Raw genomic sequence first — 27,416 nt, forward strand, 5'->3', positions numbered from 1 at the left:
TGTTGTTTGTAGTTAGCAAACAGCATTCAAGGTTTGTTTATTTTTCCATGGCAATGAAAGTTCTGTCTTATTCAAGAAAAAGAAAAGCAAGAAGTCGAGAGCACATAAAACATGTTGAGGAAAAAGCCATTGAGAAATTTTAGTGATGTGGTAAAATGAAATGAGGGCTCATTTACTTCTGCATATCTTTTCAAAGCTTGAGTCTGTATTTAGGATTTGTGACTGCTATCAATTTACCATAACATCTCCTGGTACAGAGTCATTAAAAGAAGTAGGAGAACACTAGAATACTTTAGGAAATGAAAGCCACTTGGTTTTGTTTGTCGCTTTATTTCTTTACTCTTTCTATTTCTTGTAAGTGTATGAAGCACTGTTTAGTCACTGAAATACCAGCTAGCTCTGACAGGTCTAGTCCATGATGTCATCCACGGCTGGTGGAAAAGCAGCAGTCATTTTATGCAGGTGTCCTTTCCTCAGGTCAATCAGTTAACTCCGTGCTAAGTTTGAAGTTAGAATGTCTTTTGTTTAATGCAGTGATTTTAATCTTTTTTTCTACCAAATTACTTTTTTAGCATCTACCTTTTTTGATTTGACTGCGGTCCTATTAAAAGATGCTACCTCTCCTCATAAACCTTGCATTCCTAATATCTGATCATCAGTGATAACTGTTTTAGGTGAGCATGCAAAAGTGTAGATAAATATCTGAATTATTGCTGAGATTTCAACTTTTTTCCTCTCATATGCAGAAAGCATCTCCTTTGGTTTCAGGGCTCAAACAGCTCACATTGACCTTGGCAGTGGTGATTAACAGTATTTCAACAATTTCTGGATCCTGGCTCATCTCTGCATTTATTCTAAGGCTGTATTGCACAGTCTGGGGCTCCAAATATAATGTGAAGTTGATGTTCCTTGATCAGAGCTGGAAGGGAAAGCTTCAAAGAATCATTTTAATATAAAATTGTAGTAAGCTGGCTCAAATTATTTTCAAAATACACCTAACCAAATAAATCTATGTCCAGGTATTTCACATAAAAAAAAAAAAAAAGCAAAACAAAAAAAAAAAAAACAACAAACAGAAATAAGTACCTTTTACTTCACTATTTTTCTCATGTCTTGCATCTGCCAAACTGCCTTAGTTAAGGTTTGGGGTATTTGTGATGAAAAGAGATAACTACTTTACATTACAGATGGTTCAAATCTGACCTTTTAGATGTTGACTGAATACCTCTTAAAAAGTCAAAATAGCCTGGTAAATCCAGATGGCATGTCATGATCATATTACCTGATCATCTTGCAGGAAGAAACGAGTTTCTGGCAGCAGCATCTCACACATGTTGCTGTGCAAACTGTGGTTGAGGCACAGCCCCAGGTTAGATTTTCTTAGTCAGGTTATTGAGGTAAAACAAGTAGCTGGCACAGACATCATGAATTCTGTGCATGTATTTAGGAGACACACGTGTACACTTTTTTTAGCATGTTTGGCTTATTTCTATTACAGCTAAGATAGCTGAAAGCAATCTATGTTCCTGATATTAAATGTTTCCTCATGGTTTTATAGAAATAGGATAGAATAGTAAAAGCAGTAATGAGCTTATATATTTATCCTATATGAAAAAAAGGATGAGTGTCACAATTGATTTGTCGTTTTGCCTGTTTAGAATACGGAGCCTGTGCCATCAGGTACCTTTTATTCTGGCTGCATTTGTGGTCTAGGATGTAAAAGACCCTGGTGGGTGTTTTGCTGCTGGGTGCTAACATCTGTGCTCACGTCACATTAATGAGCAGATCCAGTGGAATGAAGCTGATGATGAGACCTTAAACCTTTGGGCAAATCTGTGACTGACTTGCAGCACTGTGGTGCTGCTGTAACTGGGGAAATAAGAGAAACTAAATAGATATAACTTCATTTGTGAAGTTTTCACCTTCTTTTTGGGATAGCAACATTCCCAATACTACATAAGTTGAATTGTGTCATGGCTTTAGTGGGACAAAATGTTGGGCTTTGCAAGCACTGAGGAAAAATGCGTGACCAGTTTTAGGCAGAAACATTGGTGTGTCTTAATTTGAAATGGAAAATGAGGCTTTAATTCAGTATCTGATCAACTGTTCTTTACTCCTGTGTTTAAAACAAAGATATTGAAGCTGATTTTCACTTCCGTAAATGAATGGAATTAAAATCCTGTACCCTGTTAATAGCTCAGTCCAGTCTGCTCCTCTGGTGCATTTTCAGGGCTATTCACATAAGGGCTACGACATTTGACATTTTGAATAAAATTCTGTTGATTACAGCTTCAGCAAGGAGGGGAATACTTGTCCCTCTCCATACTGTCCGTAACAATAGTCCTGGTGCACATTATCATTACAATAAGCAACAAGAATCGATGGTACCGATTAATGTAATATTGCATGTAAATGAGCAATATTCCTGTGTCTTGTAGGAGGCTATCTCCCTGAGACGTACTTAAATAACATTAACAAAGAAACCTTCAAATAACTAAATGGTTTTAAGTTAAGTCCATAAAATCAATGAAAATAGAAGCTAAAGCTCTTGCTTATCTATTAATTCAGCACTAGGTCAGTGTTACAGCACACGCGGGACAGAATATCCTTGAATGGTTTTGTGCGAGATTACTGCAAGAGGCAGACAGAGATAAGGTGAAGATAAACTGATAGGCATACTCTGAAGTGGGTGTTGGCAGGAGTTTGTCAAACCCCTCACACTGCAGTTCCTGTTTGCGTTAGATCACTGCTACACAAACCTTTGCTTCTGTGGCCCTTTAACTTCTGAAAGGCAGCAATGTTTAAGCCGATGAATGGCATTAAGTCCTTTCTTGTCCCAGTACCGGAGGGAAAAACACAAACCAAACTGACCCATAAAGTGCAAACGGGATGTGTGCTTCTCAAATGATTGCATGTTTATGCTAGGAAAACTCATTGATTTTTGCTGTTATCATCATGTAATTTCTTTAACAAGGAAAGATTTCAGTTATAGAAGTACTTTTTTAGCCTGATCCTATGTGTATTCTTTCTGTATAATGCATCTTCACGGTAGAATCTGTTTTCCAGGGATTAACATAAACTGCACTACTGATATGTTACATCCTGTGCAATATTTGGGTTTATATAGCTTTTGAATTTAATTTCTGTACTCTCCTTATACTCCTTATACTCCTTATATTCCTTATATTCCTCCTTTAACTTCTATCATACGTTTAAAAATGTTAAGCTACAGAAGTGAATTTTACTTTATTGTTGTATTTATGGTCACTGTAAATTCCTCTGGTGTGAACCCAAGCTGAAGTCCTCTGGAAATAGCCCTGTCTCCTGTAATCATAAGTGTTATCTTCTGAGGATGACAGCTTCAAAGTTTCTGGGGAGCATTGTTCTCATGGGATGTTAGTGTTGTGAAGAGAGGCACTCTCACAGGTATTTTAAATCAGTTCCTTAGAGGGTTTTGAAGTATAACAGCAAGACCTTGAATCTGACCAAATACTCTGTGGGGAATAGCGTAGAGAAAGAGGGATGCTGCATTGTTAGCTTTCAGTCTGAGGAAGGGTTTAAATGCTTGCATTTGGAACTAATTGAGACTGTTCTTTCACGTATAAAAAAATGTCATGATTTAACCAGGATACCACAGTGGCATCAGGATACCACTGAATTTTGGTAGAGGACTATGCACATCCCTCGTATGTTTACTTCCAGAGCAGAGGTAGTTTTGGAATGAAACACTGCTTGAGCTTTGCTTGGTGGGTGCGTATTGCCTCAGGGAGACCTACAGCATTGGAGCTTTTGCTTCCTGTCATTTTGGCAGTTTTAGATTTCTGTTAAATTAGATTGTGTTCTTTTGCCTGTTAATTGTTTCTGGTTAATTTATTGTGGAGCTTCATACTCAGTGATTTTGGTCTTCTTCTTAAATGTGAAAAGTATACTAAAGGGAAATAAGTCGTCATAGTTAAGGCTATATATTTCCTATATGCATAAGCAATACATGATACAGAATTAATGGTAAGCTTCTGGGATAAAAAAGAACTGATTAAGAGTGATTGATAATTCAATATCGAGAGACAAGAAGAAAGATTTCTGTAGTAAAATTTATCATGAACCTGAATCCCTAGTTAAAGTAATTACAAATGAAATATTTCTATCTTAGCTAACCAACTTATTAATGGAATAGATAGTTTTTTCTCTGTACAAGTTTTGTTTTTCATCAGGTATCTGCATTAGAAACATCTGCAGACGCAGAGTTTCATGGCACCAAATTGCCAATAGTAATTATCTTGGTGATTAAAGAGGAGGCTTATGGGGTCTCTAAACTAGCATGGCCAGTTGTTACTTAGAAATTATTTCAGCAAGGAAGCAGCGTGCATTCCCTCGAAGTCTGATCCACCTTGGAAGAAGCTGCCTGAATAGGGGAGAGTTTCAGTGACTGGCCTTCATGTGAATTCCTGCTTTGGCAGCTACACTGAGAAGCCCCCTTGAATACGTTCCAATTTTCTGTGCTGGTGCTGTGAGCGCTCATTTGTGTCTGCAGGATGTCAGAGGTCACTTTCACAGCTCATAGGGACAAGTAAACTGTGCTGGTCTAGCTGTCTTTATCAGGGAAGTACCGGAGGACTTGTCTTTGGGGGACTGTGGAGAATTGTTGAATAGCTGTGAGGATTATTTGTACCTGAGAGGTTTAGTACGTCTCAGTGCAAAGCGTGTGAATTACTATTTTACAGTAAGCAGCGGTGTAGCGTTAAACTGTACCTAAAAGGATCAACAGGAATGCTGCCGTTACCCCATGCCTGGGTTAAGAGTCTTGTTGCGTGGGTAGGAAATTGGTTAGAGAACATCCAGGCAAGATCTGCCTTTAACACTTCAGTGAAGAGAAATCCTTTAATCGTGATTGACTAGATTCATGAAAATTGAGTAAGTATAGAGCCAGACTTGTTTTTTACTGGTTTAGGAATCACTTCATTGAAACTGACTTTTATACACTCAATAGAGTGAAAGTGGAACAGATGAGAGGAGTCAGAATTTAGACTTTTTTTTTCTTGTGACTGGTGTTAGTGGCCCACTTACATTCTGGAGTCTGTGAAAGCACTACTTGCGTGCACTCCTCCCATAGCTGTGTAGCGCTGTTCAGGGCTAGGACTTCAAAAACCAGAGTAACACATGAAGATCAGTCAGCCAGAGGTTTCCCAGAAGGGTTGGATAACAACAAAGCCTCCTAGATCAAAACACAAGCAAAATCATGAGTTTGTTGAGATTTGGATTGATGTGGATGGTACCACGACCTGAAAACATAGATAAAAATACTGACATAGTAATAAAAAATAATTGACCATAAGTAGAAAAGCATTGTCTGCTGCAGTCAGAACAATATTCAGATTAAAAACAAGCAAGGAGAACCACAGTGAAAGGACTGGAAAGCAGCTGCAGGAAGGTTTGTTTTTCTAGGTGGGGGGGAAGGCTGTTTTTCAAGTAGTAGAAATTTGGAAAGATTGCAGTGGAAATCAAAGGAAGTATAAGAACAACACAAGATGATTTGCGTGACAATCTTGAAGAAACCCATTCTGGCAGTCTTCAGATAGGTTTTACCATTATCAGCTATAAGTGTTGGTTGCAGTACTTGAAATGAGTATCTGGGCTCAGTATGAGACCAACACATGCATGATATTGTCCCCAGTGGAATGCCCATCAGATCACAAAGCCATTCTGTGTTTTGTCTTAGCCAAGGAATCTTTAGTTCCAAGCAGGACATTGCTGTACTATCTCAGGGTTAAATGACTAAAAGTATATTTGAAAAAAACAGTATCATATAAGGAACCAAAGAGAAAAGGCACAAAAAGTGCTTGATTTCTCCTTGTACATAAGTCAGCAGTGGGCTTGTACACTCCTTACATGTCTTACGCCTACAGAAGAAGGCCCACCAGGGATGTTATGGGATCTGATGTTTCATGCTTGCCCAATGCACAGAAGCAGATGTTAGCTGTGGTGTACTGTGTAATAACTGGTTTTATTCATACAGGGTGAGATTACTCTGTGCTGAGTAGTTGTCACTAAAACCAAGTGGGAAAGTAGTATCGTGAACTCTGAAGGGATGCGAAGCAGCATAAATATCATTTGGATGTTTACCTTTTCAGTGTTTTACTAATTTCCCAATTGGGAAACAGAAAGAAAACTAGTCTTTTCAGTATTTCTGCTCTTGGAAAAAGGAATCGTAAAATTGAAGTCACAGAGATGAAGAAAGCAATTAACAGCAGAAAAAAATAAAGGGCATCACCTCCAGTGGATATAAGAAACCTAATTTTACTTTGAGAATCTTTATAATAGAGAGGTTAAATTATGAGATTTCATAAGAAACCATTTAAGCTATCATTTCTTGCTGAGGTCTGTCTTGTATTTCTGTGCTAATCATAAAGTTACTTTTTTCAAGGTCACAAAAATGTGGAAAATGTCAAAACTCAGAGCAAATGACAGAAGATATATTCTGTCTCTTGGTGTAGGAAGCAAAGGCTTAACGGAAACAGGAATAAGAAACAATATACGGTGGAATAGCAACTGTGTTAAGATGCTGATACAGTAAAGTGGAGAAAATTATGTTGAACACTTCCCAGAAACAAAACCATCAAAACCTGATCACTGAGGACTAGAGTATCTCCACTTTTTTTTTCTACAGAACTGTATAGAAATAGCACATTATTAACCTTCCTGAAGGCTTTGCAAATCATACAGGGGATGAAATGCTTCTCAGTGCTTCAGGTGTGCACAAGCTTATTGAGAAGGAATGCGAAATGAGATAAAGAGTTTTGCTACCAACTCGCTGTGCAACCTCAAACTATTTCATCACTCACCTGTTTTCCATTCTCCTAGAAAGAAATGTAAAACCATCTCTCCTTCACAGGTGAGTTGTGATTGTAAATTCATTGATTTATAAGAAATATGTATATGTGTGTAAGAACAGTAATAAACACAAGAAATGGTTGAAGGAAGAAGCGCTTGTCAAAAGGCACTACTTAACTCTCTTCAGTGCCTCTGAAAATATCCCCAGCTGGTTCTAGCTCAGGTCTCAGAAGGCCCAGAGTCTATATAACCATATAAATTACAATTAATGTTAACTTTTCACAGTAGTTGAACCTCTGACTTCTTTTCCCTCTGCTCAGCCTTTAAAAGCTGCACAAAGCATCTATTTCCAACCATGCTGCAGAAGAATTATGCTCAAGTCACCTGAAGTTAAGCCTAGGCTCATTCTTTAAATGTGTCGCTTCTGCAGCAGTCCTCATCTTTGTCCCTTAGTATTGTACCATACCTGAACAGTGGGCTTCATCTCAAACAGCTCACTGGCATATATTTTTCCTATGTTACATACATTAAACATTTAGTTGCTTGTATCCTAAAATCTGAGGATTAATTTTAGTGTACTTGTATCAATTCATGATAGTGTAATGTTTTCAGAAAGGTATCCAGAGAAGTCTTACCCCCCTCCCAATCTTTGCAACTTCAACTGTAGTATTTTTTTCAATATTTGTATTGCAGAAATCAGAAGGAAGAATTTTAGTGCATAGTTCGTTTTAACAAAACTTTGGAGAGAAACTAAATGCAGACTTTTGAAAAACTGTTGTTGCAATTGTATGCACTGTCTACAAAGACTATCAAATACTCAAGAGTATGGTCAAGAGTATGGGAGTGGATTTTTTCTGTTGTCTGTGAAGCAAAATAATGGAATGTGCCCTTATTTGTACAAAGATCTGCATTAGCACTGTAGGGTTTCCAGTTCTATGGGATTTTTGTGTGATGTCCCTAGAACGTGCTTTATTCTTATCTTTTAAACAAAAGATTCTGAAGTTGCTTCAATACTCGTATACCTAGCTGTGTTGTTTATCTTAATATTTAAAAAAAAAAAAAAAAAGCAAAATGTGTTTGAGGAATTGTTTTGCTCTACTAAGTACCTGATAAGCAGTTGCCATAGCTTTCTCTATAACAACTGGAGTTGTTGTGATTCTAGTTCAGATTTACAGCACAAGAATCTCAAGGAGTCCTGGTGATCTCGTGTGTGTGTATATACATATATATATACACATAACTTCTGAGAAAGCAGCACATAACTATGTTTTTTCAGCTTTCTTCCAGTTCCTCTAATTAAACAAGGGACATGTGGTGTCCTTCCTAGCCTCTACAGTAACTCCTAGCCTGAAGGAGCTGAGTTTTACACTAAATCAAATTCTGTGTAAAGAATGTCATGACCTGAGTCCTACTTTTGACAAAGAGAATAGGGAAATCTCATTTTCACCATACTGATCCTTCTGTTGGAATAACTGTGCAAAACATGCAACAAGAAGTCAATCCCTTTTTTCTCTCTTAGACCCCTCTAACCACTGCCTAGGGAAAGGATAAGCCGCATCCAATAGCACTCTCCTCTTATTTCCACTTTTCCCATCCTTCTTCCGTGACCCTCCATTAATCCCTTTCATCCTCCAAAGCCAGAAGAAACCTACATCTGAAGTTACTCTCATCCTTTAACTCTTCCAAAAATAAAAATGCTGCGACTGCTTCTGAAAAATGCCTTATTTGTGTGAGTACCTGTGATATTTCTAAAGATTGCAGACATCTGTGAGAGCTGTGGGAACTACTTATTTTTAATGGCACAATATTGACCTAGGGTTGGTGTTTCAGAAAACACAACAAAACAAGCTCATCCTTTTACAAAAGGCTACCAAGGGCTTATGAACCACATGAATTCCACTTAGGTTTGTAAAGTAGGGCATAACTGCAAGTTGCTTTTGTAACGTGGGCCTTGTCCTGGTTCTCTGGCTTTATTTTCACTTCAGAAAATGCTGCATTTGTATTCATTTAGTTGGGGGCATTTCACGTGATCAGGGAAGCATGGCTTACTAAAATGGATCTAATTTTAAATATACATTTTAAAAAAGCCCCATATTTTAGCTACTATGTTATGATGTAGAGCTTGCTGTCTCGCTCATTTTCAGATTTACCACCAGACCAAAAAAAATTGTGCAACTGTCATTGATTCAGTCATTACTATTACCAAGTAAGGAATCAATCTGTAGCACATTTCTAATAGTCACATTAATGTGGTTTTTAATGCTTAAAATATATATATTTCAAATGCTGCTGGAGTAACTTCAGTTTCCCTTTAAAAGATACTAATTAACGATACTAATTAACCTTTGACTAATTTAACTGTTACTGGATGTAGGAATTCCTAATGTGCTAGAAGTGATGGTGACTTTATTCTCATGAGCTTGCATATGGGAAGAGCACACTGCAGTATTATAGGAAGGAGAAATGATTTTATAAAACTTAAAACATTCATTTACTTCTGATGGTATGACCTGAAGTTAAATTAGCTCTTTTGGAATGTTTTTCTTGGTTGCCTGGCATCCTGCTGCCAGGCATTCATATAACTGCTTTAACCCCTGGTCCTGCAAAATATTTAAGCAAAAAAAAAAGTATGGTTAAGATGTAATTTTGCAATTATAATTACATTTTGTTTTAGAAAATTCTACATGGAGCTTTAGGCACTGTAACATTTAATTATTAATCTGACAAAGAAGAACCAGCATAGTTAAAATTAAGAACAATAATCTGGCAACTATCTACAGAATTCCCTCCCCCTTCTGAAAGTACACAGTGAGACTTGTGAACTATCACTGAATAAATGTCTTCTGCAGTTTCTTCCTGCTTCCTCTGAGTCTTGTGGAAGAGATGAGGTGGGGTGGGCGATATCTGTGGTTTTTCCTGACACATGGCCAGGCAAAAGCATGTTTGCAGGGCTTGAAGGAGCTGGGAGCGTGCTGTGTGGTACCAGAACCGTTCCGTTTATTCATAGCCAGACCACTGCCCGAGGTGCCTGGCTTTAATGGAGCATCATTTCATCTGCAGCAGGAGGCTGTCTGCCATGCCCTGGGATTTCTGTTCTACAAAACAGATAAAACTCAGTCTCTGCATTCACAATTTGCACTTGTTGACAGTATCTCACTTCTGGACTTCATCATCCAGGAGTATGAAATCAATACGGAAGATGGGAGCTGTTAGCTTTGGCCTCGGTTCTTAGGGGAGCTGTTTGTGTGTTTAAGTACAATTTCTATGTAATGCTGCTTGCAAGACTAGTCTCTAGTAAAGAACTTATGTATTTACTGATAGTCATTGTGACTCATCAAGTAAATGATATTCATTTTCCAAATTAGTACTGTATGCCTGGCAAATATGGACCACAGCTGTCTGGGAAAAACATTAAATGTATAATTTTCTTTTTAAGAAATTAAAATTCAAAGTTATAATGAAGCATTGGGGCAAAATTTTAGTGAGTGGAGATTAGAATATTTTTTTTTTTTCAAGTGAGAAGTCTTAGGGCATAAACAGGTTTTCTGGGACCCAAGTGTTTGTAAAGAGATGTAAATGAAACTTTTTGCTACCACCTACCAAAATCGTACAGGTTTCTAGATACTTTGTTCTTCATAGGTCCCAACAATGGAATTTTGTCTCTAAAGGATGATGCCAGGGAGCTCTTACAGACCTTTAATTCAAGATTGAAACTCAAAATGGGCTCTGCAGTTTATTATTTGACAGAATAGATATGACAGATGCAACTAGTTGGAAGACTTTAAAGGTTCAGTGAATTTTGCATATGACACATATTTATGTGAATCACCCATCTGTGCTTTCAATGACATGCACTAATATTCAAGACAATACTATATCAGACTATTATATAGGCATAATGGTACACAGCATGCTCAATTTAGTGAGAATTTTTAATTTAAATTCTCCTGTCTGCATGAAATGAACTCCACAATTAGCAATGAACTGGCAAATTTTATAAAACTATGAAATTGTGTCAGGAAGTGAAACAAAAAAATCTTCCTGGGTTTCATGTAAGGGATGTGTACACTCCTCCTACCCCCTATTTTGTCTAATCTGAACTTCTGGAAACTTGAGTGGGATTCAGAAACACCAGTCAACACTGCTTGTTAACTGTTTCTGATGATATGAGAACATATTGAATTCTGTTAAATGAAGAGTCCATTGTACTTAGCTTGTATAGAAGTCTTATTGTCTGGAATTATTTAAAAAGAAAAAAGAAAGATTGCATACCAGTGATAATAACAAAATAGAACTACTCTATCAAAAACTTTTGAGATAAAAAATAAGACACTGAGTGTCTTTGTTTGGTGTTTCTGACCATTGTTGTTTCCAGGAAACCTAACTTCACCAATAAAAGAAATTTCACCAACAAAAGAAAAATCAAGTTTTGTTTTTAAGAAGTTGTTATCAGTAATAAGTTATTTTTCTTGCTTTCAAAGTATTGTCTGTATCTATTTTTTTTTCCTCATCAGATATATCCAAACTATAAACAGAAAATTGCAGGAGAAAGAGGATTAGCAAAAACTAATCATTTTTGTCCACACACGCTTCTAAAACTTTCTCCTATATTAAAAACTTTCTCCTATGTTAACTTTGTAATTTAAGCGTACACTTAGCACATCTATAAATACGAAGGTATGATTTAGAAGCTCTCAATCTATTGAAGTTAATTGGATTGTCCCTATTTGTATACGTTATATACCTTGCATTTTGTATACATTATATACCTTGCATTTACACTTTAGTTAATAGTTCTGTAGCTGAAGAACCAAAAATAATGTCTAGTGTTACCAAAACTTTATTGAATCTACAATGCTAGCAACCTAAACCTTAAAGGAAAATTGCAAATTTAAAACTTTGCCTCCAATGCTTCCCATTGCTGATGATTAAGTGAAAACAAGGAGTGATATTCTTGACTGAAGGGTCCATAAGCAAAATTGATCTCTGCTGCCCCATAGGAAAAGCTGCCTGTTCTAGGAACTACTTTTGCTTTCTGTATTTTGGTAGCTTGGTAGTCTGAAATACTGTTCTACTGCAGTAGTTTGCTGTGCTTGCTGTAAATATTCAGCTAAGTGGGATGGAGCTTGGATTATTGTGGTATTTTTCTGCTAACTTCCATTGACTAAGGAGTCATGAGGAATGTCTCAAAAATATCCCCCATAGATTTGTTTACTTTCTAAACAGGAGATAACTCTTAGATATCCTACTATGATTAGAACAGTGATTATATAGTAACTTAACGTGATGCACAGTTGTTACAGAACTCCATATTTAATTTAGTTAGTGCTTTTGTTATCAAAAGGAGCAGTGTGAAACCTTGGACCATTGTTATAATTTAGTAATTCACACTGCTTATGGAAATTTCCTATTTGTTAGGAAGAGAAAGTACCTTTTACCACACCAGGATCAGCTTTAAAAAAGAGAAATGAAGCTCAATATAAAAATTAACTGTGCCCATTATGGTGCTCCTACATGAGTAGACTTCTGAGAAAGAAATAAAGTGAGAGTACCTTTTGTCCAGTGCTGAGAAATGTTTTGCTTTTATCTGCTGTGCATTGTAGTGCTTTCCTTCAGAGAGCACAGTCATATTGTCAGCAGATAAAGAATTAGAAATGTTATATTGTCCCAAACCCGTCAACTCTCACCTAAATGGATGTCATGGAAATGGAAGCGAGGGCTACTCTGACATTTTGCTATTAAGTTTGCTGTGCTTTTGTAAATAATATATTGTAAAGCCAGACATGACATTTTGTAGATCTATTTTATTTTGATGATAGCTTCCTGTTCACCAGCTTCTGTGTTAAGGTAATCAATTTTTAAATAGGAAACATGAGTGGAAAGCATCTACCAGAAGGTTTTTGAGCCTTCTGTCTTTCTATAGGAGTCGACAGGAACTGTGCAAATATGTGGTCCAAAGTTTTGCTGCTTGTCTGTAAGTTCTGCTTCATTAGGAGTGATGCACTGGTTTCCTTTCATGCTCCATTCAGTATAAGGTTTTTATCTATCCAGTTGGGAATCTTTAATATGAAATGCAGAGCAAGTCAACTGTAGTTTCAAAACAAGTGCCAGGCAAATATTGAAAACATGTCAAAATGAGAATGATTTTTCTTGTGACAGGTATTTGATCCTACTAATCTTCAAGTGCTGGCCGTGCTGTTCTTGTTTTGTGACTGCTCCATTGCCGAGAAGTTTTAAGTTTTCCTGCCTAAAATTATGCTCCTCTAAAAATACAGTATGTAAGCATGAGAAAATATTTCATGCAAGGCACTTTTCTCCTGACCGCCTTCTCCACAAGTGCTACCCCCACGGTTCTCCCATCGCTGTTACTCAGAGATGGGCACTTTGATTCTGTTAAAAGGTGTGGTAATGCAGGCAGGTAAAACTGTGTCTAAAAGCTGGTGACCACAATTCCAATTAAAGGATCTTTTAAGGATGCCTTGAAAGCTTTGAATAGCAGAGAAACATCTGACTTGAAGCATTTTTATTCTTCAAGATCCAAGTTAATGGAAAGTCTGTAGTTCTGAACACCGGGTTATTAGTGTTGGTACTTATTGATTTCTGTGTATTTCTATTTATATTTCAGTAATGCTCAGAGCTTCAGATCTGTGGGAAGAACTTGTTAAAAAGGTACATAGGAGAACCCGCCTGTAAATATGTGTGCGTATGTATCTCCAGATAGCCGTAGGTAACCGAAAGAATCAGACCTTCATTTTCCTGGGAGAAACTTTGTTGTATGACTGTTTTAAGACATTTAAATATGTCCCTACATGCAGATATGAAGTATCAGAAGTATTCTCTGCTCTGAGATCATGAGAGGCAAACTTGGATATAAGAATGAGAACAAAAGCTCAGTGCCATAGGTACCAGTGTCACCATTAGATGATGGGGAAGTTGCGTGATGCTGAAGGCAGAACTTTATGATTAACAAAAATAGTAAAATACGATTAACGAATACAATCAGACTTTCTTCTTGCTACTGAAAGCATCATAAGAAAAGTAGTGAGCTGGATTTAATGAGGATGTTTATAGACAGAGCACATCATTGATCTACTCCCTGCCCCTGTCTGCTGGTTGTTTGTGGGAAGGGTTGGATCACTGTTAGCCGTAAACTACGTTTTTCTTTTTCACCGCTTTGCTGAAGAACGTCAGCTCTGTGAGGAAGCCAGAGAATTAATTGCCACTGATAGTAACACATTTGGAAATAAAGCCTGCAAGTTACTTATGATCTCTATGGAATGCAAGATGGTAAAAATAACATACAGGTTACAGTGGTACAGTGAATGGTACAGAACTGAAAGGCACGTGGCTGAAAACTAGATGACTGAGTACACTGGGGAAAGGGGTGGGAGCATATTTCCATCCAAACTCATATATGAAAATACTATGCACGATTAAATTGATTCTCTGCAACGTTCAAGTCCATGGTAATGTGAAGATGTTTTTTCTATTTAGGTTATGAAACTGGGTTTTCAGAGGTGGCCCTGTATGCTCAGGTGTGCCCTGAACAATACTATATAGCTGCTGCTAACAACAGCCTTTTAAGTTAATAGAGTTAGTTGTGGGGAAAAAAGGCTTTTTCAGTACAAGGCAGACTGACAGCATTTGTCTCCAGCAGAGGAGGCAAAGCTATCTCACCTGTGGAGGCAGCTAGTCTTTTTTTTTTTTTTCCTATTCCAGGTCTGAGACCAGAAAGACAAAAATAAGTAGAATAAGAAATTTCAAGAATGCTTTTAATCATTTTGGTATTTAAGGTGAGAGATAACAGAGAATGCTTTCTAACATTTCTTTTCCTGGTTGATGGCCCATCCCACCCATCTGAAACAAAATAACACCAAAACAAAAGGCACAAAACCAGAAACAAAGAGGCCAAACCTTATCTTTTTTAACTTTTCTCTAACTTTCCTTGGCTGTCTACCTTCATGTATGCTTTAAAAGCATTCTTTGCTTACTGCATCCTGACTTGTATTGCTGTTACAGCAACACTACAGAGTTTTGAAAGAATGTGAAGATTAACATTGATATTACAATTGATGGTAACTGTGAATTTTCATTTTGGAATTTAAAGTTTGAATCTTAAAATCGCAGCTTCTCGGTTGCATTGCATGAGTTAAATACATGTACTAACTTTTTAGGCTTGTGATCTAAAAAAAATTCAAATCTTCCATAAAGTTAGGATGCAATTTTATTATGGGAGATGTAGAAAATGGATTTATCATTCTATTTACATGTATGCAAATTGAATAAAAAGGTGTTTTTAAAAAAATATCACAGAGCTTTGACAGTATGTCCAAGATACTGAAATACTACTAGTTCATTAGACTTGTCTTCAGAATAACTGACAGAAGCTTTACCAGATAGAAGCAGGACTGAGCATCCCAAATTTCTGAGTTGACCTCCTGGCCCAGATGCAAACAGGAGCAGTTCTGTTAATGGGAGTGAATCCGTCTCTATATTATTAGAAGGTTTAGCCTGTTGACTTCAGAGAACTTACTCAGAGGCTTAAAGTTAAGCGTGTACATGAACCTTCATTAGGGTCTGAATTGCAGTCATTACCTCTAGAGAGAAAAACTGATTCATAATCTTGAAGTTCAGGTGGTGGCATTGCTGTGTAACGCTGCATTCAATTATTATAGTGGTGGTGTCACCCTGGAACATGGGTATCTGTAAACTACATGAATTATTAATGTGAGTGAAGTGTTAAAAGTTGCATGGACTTGTGATTGAGACTAGTGAAGCAGCACAAGAGTGGTAAATGCTGATAACCATATGACAATTACCAGGCTCATTTTTTGTCTGTTACTTGCCCATTCCTTGCCTCTGGAGCTTTGTACTCACACCGCAGTGTTTCTTGTTAAATGCATGGGCTGTCTTTCTCTCAACATTAGCCAACAGAGTCCCAGTGTGTCTGAAGCATCCTTCTTCTTGCAGGTAATCCCAATGGGAGGCACAGCCACTGCTTTACCTCAAGTGTCTGTTCCTTTCCTTAGTCCACTGGAAAGTAAAATAAATGTCTCTCTCCTCTCCATGCTCCAATGTGATTTTTTATTTCAAGGGCTAGAACAGAAGTCAGAGTGGTTCAGAAGTTGTGTCTGGAAGTATCAGTCTGTCAGCTCTTCTCCAATGAATTCCTTTATCCTTGTACTACGTATGCTCTGCGTCAGTTAAGTTTTAGTTGCAACCCGTAAGGGTTAGAGGATAACTGATCTAGGATATTAGCCTTGTACTTCATGAAAAGTTAGGAAAAGTCATGTGTGCCATCTCTGAACCTGTCAAACGTCACAGGTGTGAGCAGTGCAGTTGTCCATGCTGCCATGTGGGGATGGAGTGGAGCAGAGCTTCACCCCTGCGGCTGCCATCTCGTAAGGCACCCTGAGGCTGCCCAGAGCAGGCAGGCATCCAGGAGGATAAGGTGTGTGCTGCTTCAGGGCTTGGCATGGGTGTCACATGGATGGGCCTCAGGACACCAGCTCATTCAGTGAGTTTGCACTTATCCCGTCTACTCCCTAGTAATGCTGCGTGACTATGTAAGGCATGTCACGTAATCAAAAGCCTTTTAGAAAGGAAATTAGATTTACGGAGTGGCCTATTGCAAAGGGAATGGGTTTTAAAGAAAGGCTGAAATGAGGATTCATTTGGGATGCTCTCCACAGGATACATGAACATAAAGTGCCCTCACCTTGGAGAATACACTGAATTTGGGGCTGCACCTAAAATGGGAAGCAGAGAAGTGAAACTATCCAGTTGTGGATTTTCACCTCATTTAAATTCATATAAATGTAGTGTTCAGTAATGAAGTTCCTTCAAATTTAAGGGAAATCAAGATCCAGCCAGTGTGATTAATCTTGTGAATAAAAAGGCTCAGGATTAAACATTCTTTGTGTGACACTTCAGCAATATGATTTTATAAAAGACACAGCAGGAGTTAGTCTTGAAGTGTCAGAATAGCTTCTTTAGTGACAAAGCATTTATACATGTAAATTTTCAAAGAAAGTTGGCAACCCTTTTGTGAGTTCAATTTGCACCTGTCATTCACTTGCAGATGCAAATTTGAGTTACTTGCAGCTCTAATTACAGTATTTGATTGTCATCACAAATCAGGTAGTAAGAGGTGAAATGACTGAGGTTTGTGCCATCATTTGTTGTTAAAACATGAGTACAAATGTTATCATCAAAAGCAAAGGCAACTAGGGCTTTGCTCTGCTGGTACACTCGGCAAATAAGTACACTATGCAAATAAAAGGAATTTACAGGGGAGAAATAACAAGGAAAAGCGAGCACATGGTGAAAGCAAGACAGTAATAAGGGAAAATACGAAGTGGATTTTTTTGTCTATTGCAACAAAGTATAATGATAAATATTTATTTCTGTTAGGTTTTTCTTTTAGACCCAGCTGTCACTTGTACCTTCTAAATATCTCTTCTATAAGGAATTCTAGTTTTCTGCTGACAGCTTTCTAATTTTCAAATGAAAGATGATTTTTTAAAATTATTCATCAGATGACTATTATGCTGCATCTTTCCAATTTGCCATTACATTTATAAGAAAAACTATTATATAGTTATGTTTTAATTCCAACATATAAGATTTTGATTTTTGAATTCTCTTCACTGAAAATGTTGAGGTCTGAAGACTGTTAATTATAACTCGTCATTAATTTCTTTTAAATTTAAACCATGAGGTAGGTACAACATGTTATTGTGCTTCAGCTAACATCTGCTAGGCTGATAATTCAGCACAGATATTTTTTTAGCTAGAAAAATATGACTTTAGTGGAAAATGATAGTTAAAAGAACAATCCAAGTAGCGCCTAAAAAGGCAAAGTAATTTCACTTCATGGGTCTTTAATGCTGAGTTAAACTGAGCTAATGAAGAAGAAATGGTCAAGAAAGCATTTATCAAAGCTTGAAGATGCAAAAGTAATCATTTAACGTGTGTATAAATAGATTCCATGGTGTTGCAACCCACTTAGTGAATTATTCTAATACCTGTGTTATTTCAGTTTGCCATAATCTCACCTCTTTCCCTTTTTATTGAACAGACACCTTAACTCAAGGAATGATTATTACTGTGGTGGTTTCTAAAATGGAGTCTGCCTAATCTAATGTTAAAGGTCCTTTTCTTCTTCCTGACTTATCTCATTACCGAAGGAGAATATTTTGGCCAAAATAGTGGCTGTATACATAAGAATGGATTAAATTAGGGATTTTGTGCTGTTTTACAAAATGGTGTCAACTTCCACTATGAATTTCTGGTGACAAACAGCTTTCCTAGGCTGAAAAGCTAATGACATCCAGAAGTGTCCATCCCTCCCACGCATGTGTGGTCCAAAAGGCCAAAGATAATTTCTGGTGGATCAAGATCATAAAGAGAGAATTTATAATCAGCTTTAATGTATTTGTAAGCTGCAGTACATTAGTCCTTCATCAAAGGGAAAGATTAAAAGCAGTATTAATATGGCTGGACTTGAATAATTATGTGCCCAGAAATAATTATTCAGTTAATAGGACGGGAGGTAGGATAGTTCTCTCATTCTGAGTAAAGGAAAGCCACCTGCAAACATGCAGGGGTCAACTATAGCGATTTTAAATCGTTTCATATTAATACTTATTGCAATGCAAATAGAATAAATATTTGAATAGCTTCTGTAATGTAAGAACTATTTTCAAATTAAATGAGTAAAGTGTGTCTTAGATTCCCCTTCACACAGCATTCCTTTATTTTTTTGTAGCAAGACTATTCATCGCCTTTAGGGGGCGTAAAATGAAGTAATGTCTTTCACTTTTTCAACTAACACAAGGGTCTACTTTTCTGTTAGTGAGAAGGAAAGGCTATGCGCTAATACAAGACTAAATGAGACATCCTTAATAAAGGCTCTTGATAAGTGATTCCTTTTTTCACCAGCATTTTTTATAGCCTTTAGGATCTTTTTTTTTTCCTGCATTATTTATGATACCTGCTTACTTTTAGCTAAAATTTAGACTAAGAATAGGAGTGAATGAGCCTTTGTGAAGGGTGAAGAGAAGCTCCAATGGAACAAGAGAGGAAAGAAGTGGGCAAAAGACTTTGGTAATAATTCTACAGAATTATGATTATAATACATATATAAATATATACCCATACTTTTATTTGTTTGAAACAGTAGTAGAATGGTTTGGGTTAGAAGGGCCCTTTAAAGATCATCTAGTCTAACCTCCCTGCCACAAGCAGGGACATCTCTCACTAGAGTTCGGTTCTGGGTCCATCATTTCTTTGTATCAGCATTTTGTTAAGTTAGATCCTGAAGAGAATGATGGAAAAACCCTAAAGAATTTTGTATTGCATAAATTGTCAGGGGTAAAGAAATAAATCCAGTTGAGGTATACGTTTAACTTGCAAAATGATAAATTTTCTGTAGAATATTATTTCAAACCTGCAGAAAATAACTGAAAATGGTACTCCTACTATGTGAACCAGTCCTGATTTATTTTTAATTAAAACGGCTATTGCTGTTACCTTCTTGAACTTTCCGTAAGACTGTAACAGGCAGCACAGAACAAACAGCTGAATTCTGAGCTCTTCTTTGTCTTTGAAGGTTCAAGTGTATACCCCTGTGTTGCTGTGTGCTGCTTCAGATAGCAATATGCACAACAGGTCTCAAGCAAATGTTTCTTTTAGGGGTTGCAGAGCAATTTAAAAATACAAATTTTCACTGCATACTTGTATGTATAGATTAAGTACATATAACAGGTAAGTAGCTCTATGTCTGAGGCATGAGGTCGAAACTGTGTTGGTTTCTAGGCCTTGGCCAGCACTCTCTAATTCCAGGAAGCTGAAAATCTGTACTGCATTTTGTTCTGTAGTTCTCTAAGATAAATATTGCTGAAGGAAGGATAATACGGTCCACTGTACTCTCGCAGACTGGAGTGAAGTCATGGCAGAAATTCTCATCTTTCTTAATAGCATCAGTGGTGCCTGGTGGGTCTCCCACACCTCTCCATCAGGGATGTCTCCCTGCTTTGGGGATGGGGCAATCTGAGCCCCTGTATTGGGAGAGAGATATAGGCGTATGAGAAAAGCATGTTTAATCTATGACAGCTTAAAAATAACAGTCCCTTTGCAAAAGTAATCTGTGACCTATATTGCAGCATGATTATCAGGAAGATGGTTTGATTTTATGCCTTTTAGTGAAACTCATGCCTGTATAAATATGAAAATCACCCAGGTTATCTTTAATAACGTTAACCTCAAAGATGTTTCACTAGACTGTAAAATTATAGATGCTTTGAGGTCCATCCCTTGTGTTGACATAATGCAGTATGTAACTGGTGTTGAGATCTGGAACAATGATCTAAACAAAATACCACAGAAAGGCCAGGAATTAAAATTAGTAGCATTCATTATCATGGCTTCATACGGAAAAGAAATGGTCCCTCTCTGTGCAAGTTATTTGGATAAATGTATGCTGTTTGCCTTTCCAGATACTACTGTTCCTTTCTGGTGACTTTTTAAAATATAAGATAAAAACTGTTAAAAATGTGTATGTATATCCTTGGTTGTCTGCCTCTCCATTGCTATTAGATTCATAGCTATAAGAATTTTACATTCATTCTTCCTGTACACTGTGCTGAAAGCCTACCATGGGATTGTTATTCCTTGCCATACATCTTTTACTTTTGTAATTTTATTCTTTCAGAAGTAAGTTGCTGTGGTATGAGAGTGGTGGGCAGCAAGGCATTCCAATGTGCGCGTTCAGATAGGGTGGCCTTATCTAATGCCATACGCTGTGCAGATTGCATCCAGGGTTTCCATTAAGAAAAGCTATTGCATTCACCAAGGTTCTGTACTAAAGAGAATGATTGTTGCTGGTGTGACTATAAAAATGCTTGTGTTTAATTTATGATGTATAATTCTGGTGTTCTGTATTTAGAATGAGTCTAAAACTATACTCCTGGTTGATGCAGTGATTAAGGTACTGAGCTTTGGTTTTCAATAGCACGGTCCCGCTCCTAAATTCACAGTTAAAATCTCATGGTACTTCATGGGTTCTCTGTTTCTTAAATCCATGCACCTGGTACAAACATATTGGAATTTTTTAAACACATCAGTCAAATACATAGTATTTTGCATAGGAACTTCAGGTTTAATGCTGAATAACTAATATCTTGTAAAATAAGAGCTAAATAGAACATTTTCAGTACAAATGTTTTAATACTCCATAGTGCCTAGAGTTAATGCATGTCTCTTGCCTATATCTACCGCAAATACCAACACATACCGTTCATCTTTTTTTGTTGTTATTTTTGTCTGTTGCTATTTTATGCATGAGAGTTCTTGTTTTCAACTCTGTGCTTGGCTGGCTTTTTCTTTTTTTTTTTTTTTTTGTTACTTAGTCCTGTGTTTGTACTGATTGCTTTTTTGCATGCAAATTACAGAATGTCATGGAAATGAGAGAGCTCTGAAAAAAAAGGAAAGATAATGCTGAGTTCCAACTGTCTTTTGTTTGTGCGTAAGTGTGTAAAATATGACGTGGAAATATTTTCAAAATGGCCTTTGACTTTCCTTCTGGTGTATATTTTTATTATTCAGTAAATGAGCAGGCATTTTTCCCATTGGAAAATGTGATTAATCTATTAATAAGTGTTAATGATACAGTGCTGGGCATAAAAAAAAAAAAGTCTTGCAGTCTTTTTATGGAAATAAGGAATTATATTTTGCATCTTGCCCAAGCTAAAACCACAATTTCATATTCAGTGTAACTTTTGTATACTGTGGGAGAAACCCTGGCCCCATTGAAATCAATGGCAAAAATCATTGTCTTCAGTTGGTCTAGGATTTCACACCTGATTCTAGTTTGCATATGGATTTTTGTTTCATTACAAATATCTCAGCAGGTAGTCAAAGGTTTCAAGAGAAACTACAGTTCTAATTAAAAGAGAATGTAATGGTTGTGTCCCTCCTCCCACTCCCCCCAAAAAAGCGAAACCCATGCTTTTCTTTGTAAAGCATGAGCTTAAATGGTTGAACTTGGAAATGTGATTTAGCATTTCACAGGAAGTTGTTTTAACCAAATGTAGACAGTTATTAGTTGTCTTATTGTATTAAATGAAAGATAATTTGGCATTTCTCGTATCCACTACTCCTAAGAAAAATGTGCATGAATATAGTTTATTACGGTGGGTATGCTTTTAGTAAACAAGCTTGAATTCTTCATTTAAAAACAAAGCACTGGGCGCTTTGATTCTTGTGCTAGATGTTTCTAATAGCCATACCCCCTAGGGAAGGTTCTGCTGTAATGTTTAAAAACTTAATGAAAGATTGGTTGTTATAAACTAAGATTTCCCTCCTTGCAAATGTTTTTCTTTGAAACATCCATGGGAATTTAATATTCACTGTTTTTTCCTCAGTCTTGTATATTCTTGAATTGTCTTTTTCCTCCATTTTCTCCGTTCTCAATCCTAGGTCCCCTTACAAAGAAACAGACAGATGATTTAGGTGATAATGACGGTGCTGAAGATGAAGGTATTTTTTTTGCCGCCAAACTGATTTGCATGACAAGGATCCCTGAAAATCTTTTTTCTTCCCTCTTTTTTTGACTTCTTGTCTTCTTTTGAAGAGTTTTTTTTTAATTCCCATTTTTGATGTGTTTTGTCTTCTTGCTTGTTGTTATACATACATTTTTAATTTTTTAAAAGAAAATGTTGTTAAGTTCTACGTTTTGATACAAAACAGTAACAATATTTAAAGCGGAGGGGTTTTTGTTTTCTTGAAATGGACTTTTGCTATGTTGCATCCCACCTTTTGACTGAATTTTGTCCATACTATTTGAACTAACACTCTTTTAAAGTTTCTCTGTACACCTTTTTGCATGTTTTCTAACCCTATGTATTTCACCAGTAAAAAGATGTTTTTCACTGCCTATTAGTTTGATAAACGTATCAAATATTGTGTTTATAAAAGGAAAAATATAGAAAACTGAGAAAGTGTCTCTTAAGCAACTGAAATTCCCTGCATAAAACTCTTCTATGCTTATATTACCATGAACATATAAATAAATTCAAGACTACCCCCACCTCCCTATACAGGAGAGGTAGCCCTAGAGCAGCAAGGCAGTGTTTGCAGGTGGTGAAGCTCTGTACAGCACCTATGAATTCAGTGGAGCTAAACCTAGGTCATTTGAAGGAATCTGACCTGTTTTTTTTACAACCACATAAAGACGACTATCTGTGTTCCTTGGAACCCATATTACCAAGTAAAATCAAAACTTAGTAATGTCAAGCATGCTATTCTGTTTATGAATGGTATTTGTTAATCATAAGTGATGTGGATTTGATTTTTTTCAGGGCTGTGAAAATGGTAACAAGGGGCTCTATCTCCTGAGTGGTCTCATTCCTTCAAGTAGATGTGCTTCAAAATTCTGAATCTTAAGCACATACTTCCATATATTATATGGCCAATGAGTAAAACAAATTTCCTTTTAAGGCTGATAGAGTTGCTACTTGCTTCTGTGTTAAATATTTGGTTTCATCACTTATTATGATAAAGCTTAATATGTAAATTGCAAGGCTCTTAATCAAGGAATTTTTCATTATACCGTACATTAACTGTGTTACTCAAACATTGTGGTCTTATCACAAGGTCAAGGAAGGCAAATATGACCACTTAACTTCTTAACCGAGAGCTGAACAGAGACTTTACAAGTAAACTCTGATTTGTCTATTTTCCTTGATCTCTACTGAATGTGGAAGTTAAGCATATGAATGAAAGCCCACCAGCTGGCCCAAGACTTGAAAGAAGACCTAATTGAAAGCTGTCATGTTATTCAGAGTGGAGTATGGTAATTCAGAGCCACTTAGCTCTATCAGGCCAAGTCATTTTTACATTAGTTCATGACAAAATGTTGCAAAAGACATTCCTGTGTATTCTCTAAGACCTGTAATATTGAATTAGCCACAGTAAAAGTGAGTGTCTTGTTTTAAAATATGTTTTAAGATACAGTTTGAAACCTAGGTTATTCATCCAGAGGACCTTAATGGCTCTTCTAATTTGCTGTATAATTGCCAAGACAGACACTAATGGCTTAACATTTGTTGAGTCGGTGTCTACTTAGACACACTTAAAAGAGACTACTAAAACAGTTTGCTAAAATTCAGCAGAGTGGCTGTTATCAGAACGTAGTTTAATATGCAAAGTCAAATGAGAATAGGTATCTCTGTCTTTGGAGAACAAGTGTCTGTGTCAGAGAAAACTCATCTCCCACCTTGACAGCTGCACGAGAGAGAAAGGGCTGTAAGAACACGGCAGTCAAACTAGAGGGGAAGAAACACATTTAAAGCATTAATAAATCTCTTCCTTACAGAGCTGGGATTAATTTTCTCTGGCATACAAGTGATGGCTTTGTTCTTCTTTCTGTGCCAATAGAAGAATGCAAGCATTAGTTAGACGTTCACTGCTTCCAAGAGTCAGAGACAGGGCAAACTTAAATTTTTATGATCAGCAGACCCTGAAGGCTGCTGAAGATGTCTACTGGGTTGGTAGAAACCCTGTGTGCTAGGGCCCTGCATTTCACTGTCCCTCTGTGGAGTTGTTGTTCTGCACTGAAGCTCTAGCAGGTATTGCATATGCAGAACTGAAGAGTTCACAAACTTTGTCATGTATTTAAATAGGAATAACAGGAAAGAGAGGGGAAAGTAAAAAGCTACCTTACCTGTCTCAATTTCTGACTTGTCCATTAAACCTTTTGCACTATGGTAGTTTTTAGTAAGTATATCTACAGATGGAATACTGGGAGCAAAATATAACATGCCAAACTCAATGAATGATGCAGTCAGAGTATTAGGGAGGCTGAGCCAATACAGTGAAAAGGGCTGTCTCATATCCATAGAATCCTTGCTACATAAGCAGATGTTCAGTGACTTCTAAAATGCCCAGGATGGTTTCTGTATCACTGAATAATTTCAGAGCCACCACTTCCATTTTCTGTGTTAAGCATTTCCTGAAGAAAGATCTTTCATAGAAATTCCTTGGCTCAAATGCCTGGAAAGTGTTCTACGTTGTGTCACTCATGCATCAGAGTTTGTTTAGAAGATTTCATTTTGAAACTGCATTCAATAATCCTGCTCCTATCTGCCACATGTCACTACCAGTATTGCTGTCCAAACCTTGCCAGTGCAAGCACCAGAATCAGTAATCATAGTTGGATCTCTGGCATGTGCTGCAACCAGTAGACCAGGCTTAATTAGATCATTTTTCATTTTTGTTTTCAAAAGACCCAAAGGCGGTAGTGCACATTACCAGCTAATGATCTGCAAATTTGCTGTTTAAAAAATGAAGGTGTTTTCAAATTCTACGAGTGTGAAATGTGTGCACTGTCAAATTGTATAAATCTTTTCCCCCTCAGTCTGGTAGCATTTTTGTTGGTGTAACCCTTTCATGCCTATGCATGAAATTGCTTACCTGTTTTTCAATAAGTAGTGAACTACCTGAGCAGAAACCAAAAACAAGAGTGACAAAAACACCTACAAGCAGTAAGCACCTTTGAACTGATATAGCAGTAGTGAATTTACGTATTTACTGACATACAGGTAAGCAATATGTAGTGTAGAAGCAAAATTTAAGTTGTTTAGCAGTTGAATAAACTACACCTAGGCTGCATACACATGCATAGGGCAGGAGTGAGGTTTGGTTTAAGAAGAAAGATATCTTAATATATTTATCCCAGTTTCAGCAAAGCAATAATTTGAATTCATATAATGTGACTGGAGGGGGATCTCTATGCACCCTTATTTCCTCTATGCTACGATCCCTAGCATGACTTAAAATACAGTGACACAACTCATTAATCAGCCTATGTACTCAGTAATCAGAACTGGACTTCTAGGTAGTTAGCACTGTATTAAATATCCATGAAGGATTGCTCACAAATGAATTCTTCTCATCCACCATTCTGTCGTACACACATTACCTAGAAAATCAATCTGTCAATCTCAGATCCTTATTTAGTCCCCAGTGCTATCTGAGCATCTCAATTTTTAATGTATTCACTCTCACAACATCCCTCTGAGATAGAGGAATGCTATTATTCCATTTTTAGAAATGAGGAATACAGGCACTGAAGAATGCAAATGCCAGGTCCACAGTAAAGCAGCGAACTGACAACGCGTGCCTCAGAAGTGGGGGCTGCAGTGTAATTGCTGGATACTTCTGCTCTTCCCTTCTCTGTTCCAATCTCTCCTGTGAAAGGGGAGACAGATTGGGAACAGATGTTGCTGTTTGTTCACAGACTGTAACTGTGATCATTTTGATCATTTAGTGTGTTGCTCTGTCTTACAGGGGCCATTGGACTTCATAGCATGAAGGAAGTTCTTGGTCCGGAGCGTGTTTTAAATCACAGCTAAAATCCACTCTTCACTCTTAAATTGCTAATGATGCAGAATCCATCTGCAAATTCCTTTGTATGCTTAACAGGCTGTAGCTTCGTTGGTGCAAGAGAAGAGTGCATTTCAGAAATGAGGATCTTCTCCAGAAAATTGTATTGCTCTATTAGTATTAAAATAGAGTAGGTTGCTAAGTTTAGCGTGTCATCTGCTTTCAACTGCCACGGTAAGAAACAGAGAGAAACAATCTTTCCGTCTGGCACTAGCTGTACATTTTTGGACTTCAGAGATCAGTTAACAACAGAACACATTCATCTACCTTGAAAAGCAACTACATACTCCAGCCTTAATTATAACCTCTAATGAGTTCCAGCCAGGCTGGAGTATCACAAATGTTACTAGTTTAGGTGGACATATTGACAGATAGACATAGATGAGTTCATGTTTCCTGTCCATCATGCCACTCATTCCCATTAGTTCTGTGATTCCAACTCTGAAGTATAGATTCTCCCATCATTTGCATACAAAATTTTGCAGATTATATTCCCGAAGCAGATTTCTCTTTACACGAGGAAGATAATTTAGATGATGTTGAATTTTTGCAGTGATGTTATTAACACTTGAAAACATGCATGGTAAAAATTCTGATAGACCTTTAATATAAGGACCTCTTTGGGGCTCTGTTATACTTTTGTCAATGCCAAGCATTGCTTTTGCAGTAAAGAGTCTCTGCTTCTGAATTTCTAACAATCTTTAACCAGCTTAAAATTACTACTTACCTTTAGTGGTCTTCAGGACATTAAGTTAATCTCATATTAAAAATGTAGCATTAATGGATGTTTACATATTAATACTAATAAGGGTATTAGTTTATTAAACAGTGCATCTATGAGGTATATGATAGATTTGACCTGAAAGGTTAAATACTTTCAAAAGGCTTTCAAGTGATCAAAAGCATTGAATTGATTGGTACTGTGCTCTACTTAAATGCTTCATGAAAAAGTTTATAGAAGAGCCACGCATTTATCCAGCAATGTTCTGTGTAAGAATTCTGTAGGTTTTTTGGTAACCAGTCTCAAAGTTTTCTGTTGTTTCAGTGCTGTTTTATGCTAAAAACAAAAAACTAAAACAAGATTTAATTAAAATGTTACATCAAAATTTCACAATTTTCTACACTGTTTAGAAAAATGCTGC

The 27,416-nt window shown here is 36.9% G+C and overlaps 1 protein-coding gene across 10 annotated transcripts in view; it reads left to right on the forward strand.

The window, feature by feature from the left end:
• The window catches only part of NLGN1 (neuroligin 1), a 423,896-nt gene that overhangs the window by 200,250 nt on the left and 196,230 nt on the right, over positions 1–27,416 (forward strand). For 8 of the 10 annotated variants that reach the window (XM_068691890.1, XM_068691891.1, XM_068691892.1 and 5 more), the window contains one exon: positions 22,309–22,368. The exons of the other annotated variants lie outside the window; for them this stretch is intronic. In XM_068691890.1, coding sequence (XP_068547991.1) covers positions 22,309–22,368 — 60 coding nt within the window. The remainder of the gene's footprint in view (positions 1–22,308; positions 22,369–27,416) is intronic. 10 annotated transcript variants of the gene reach the window in all.

This window comes from Anas acuta, chromosome 9 (genome assembly GCF_963932015.1).
Source record: "Anas acuta chromosome 9, bAnaAcu1.1, whole genome shotgun sequence".
Taxonomy (NCBI): domain Eukaryota; kingdom Metazoa; phylum Chordata; class Aves; order Anseriformes; family Anatidae; genus Anas; species Anas acuta.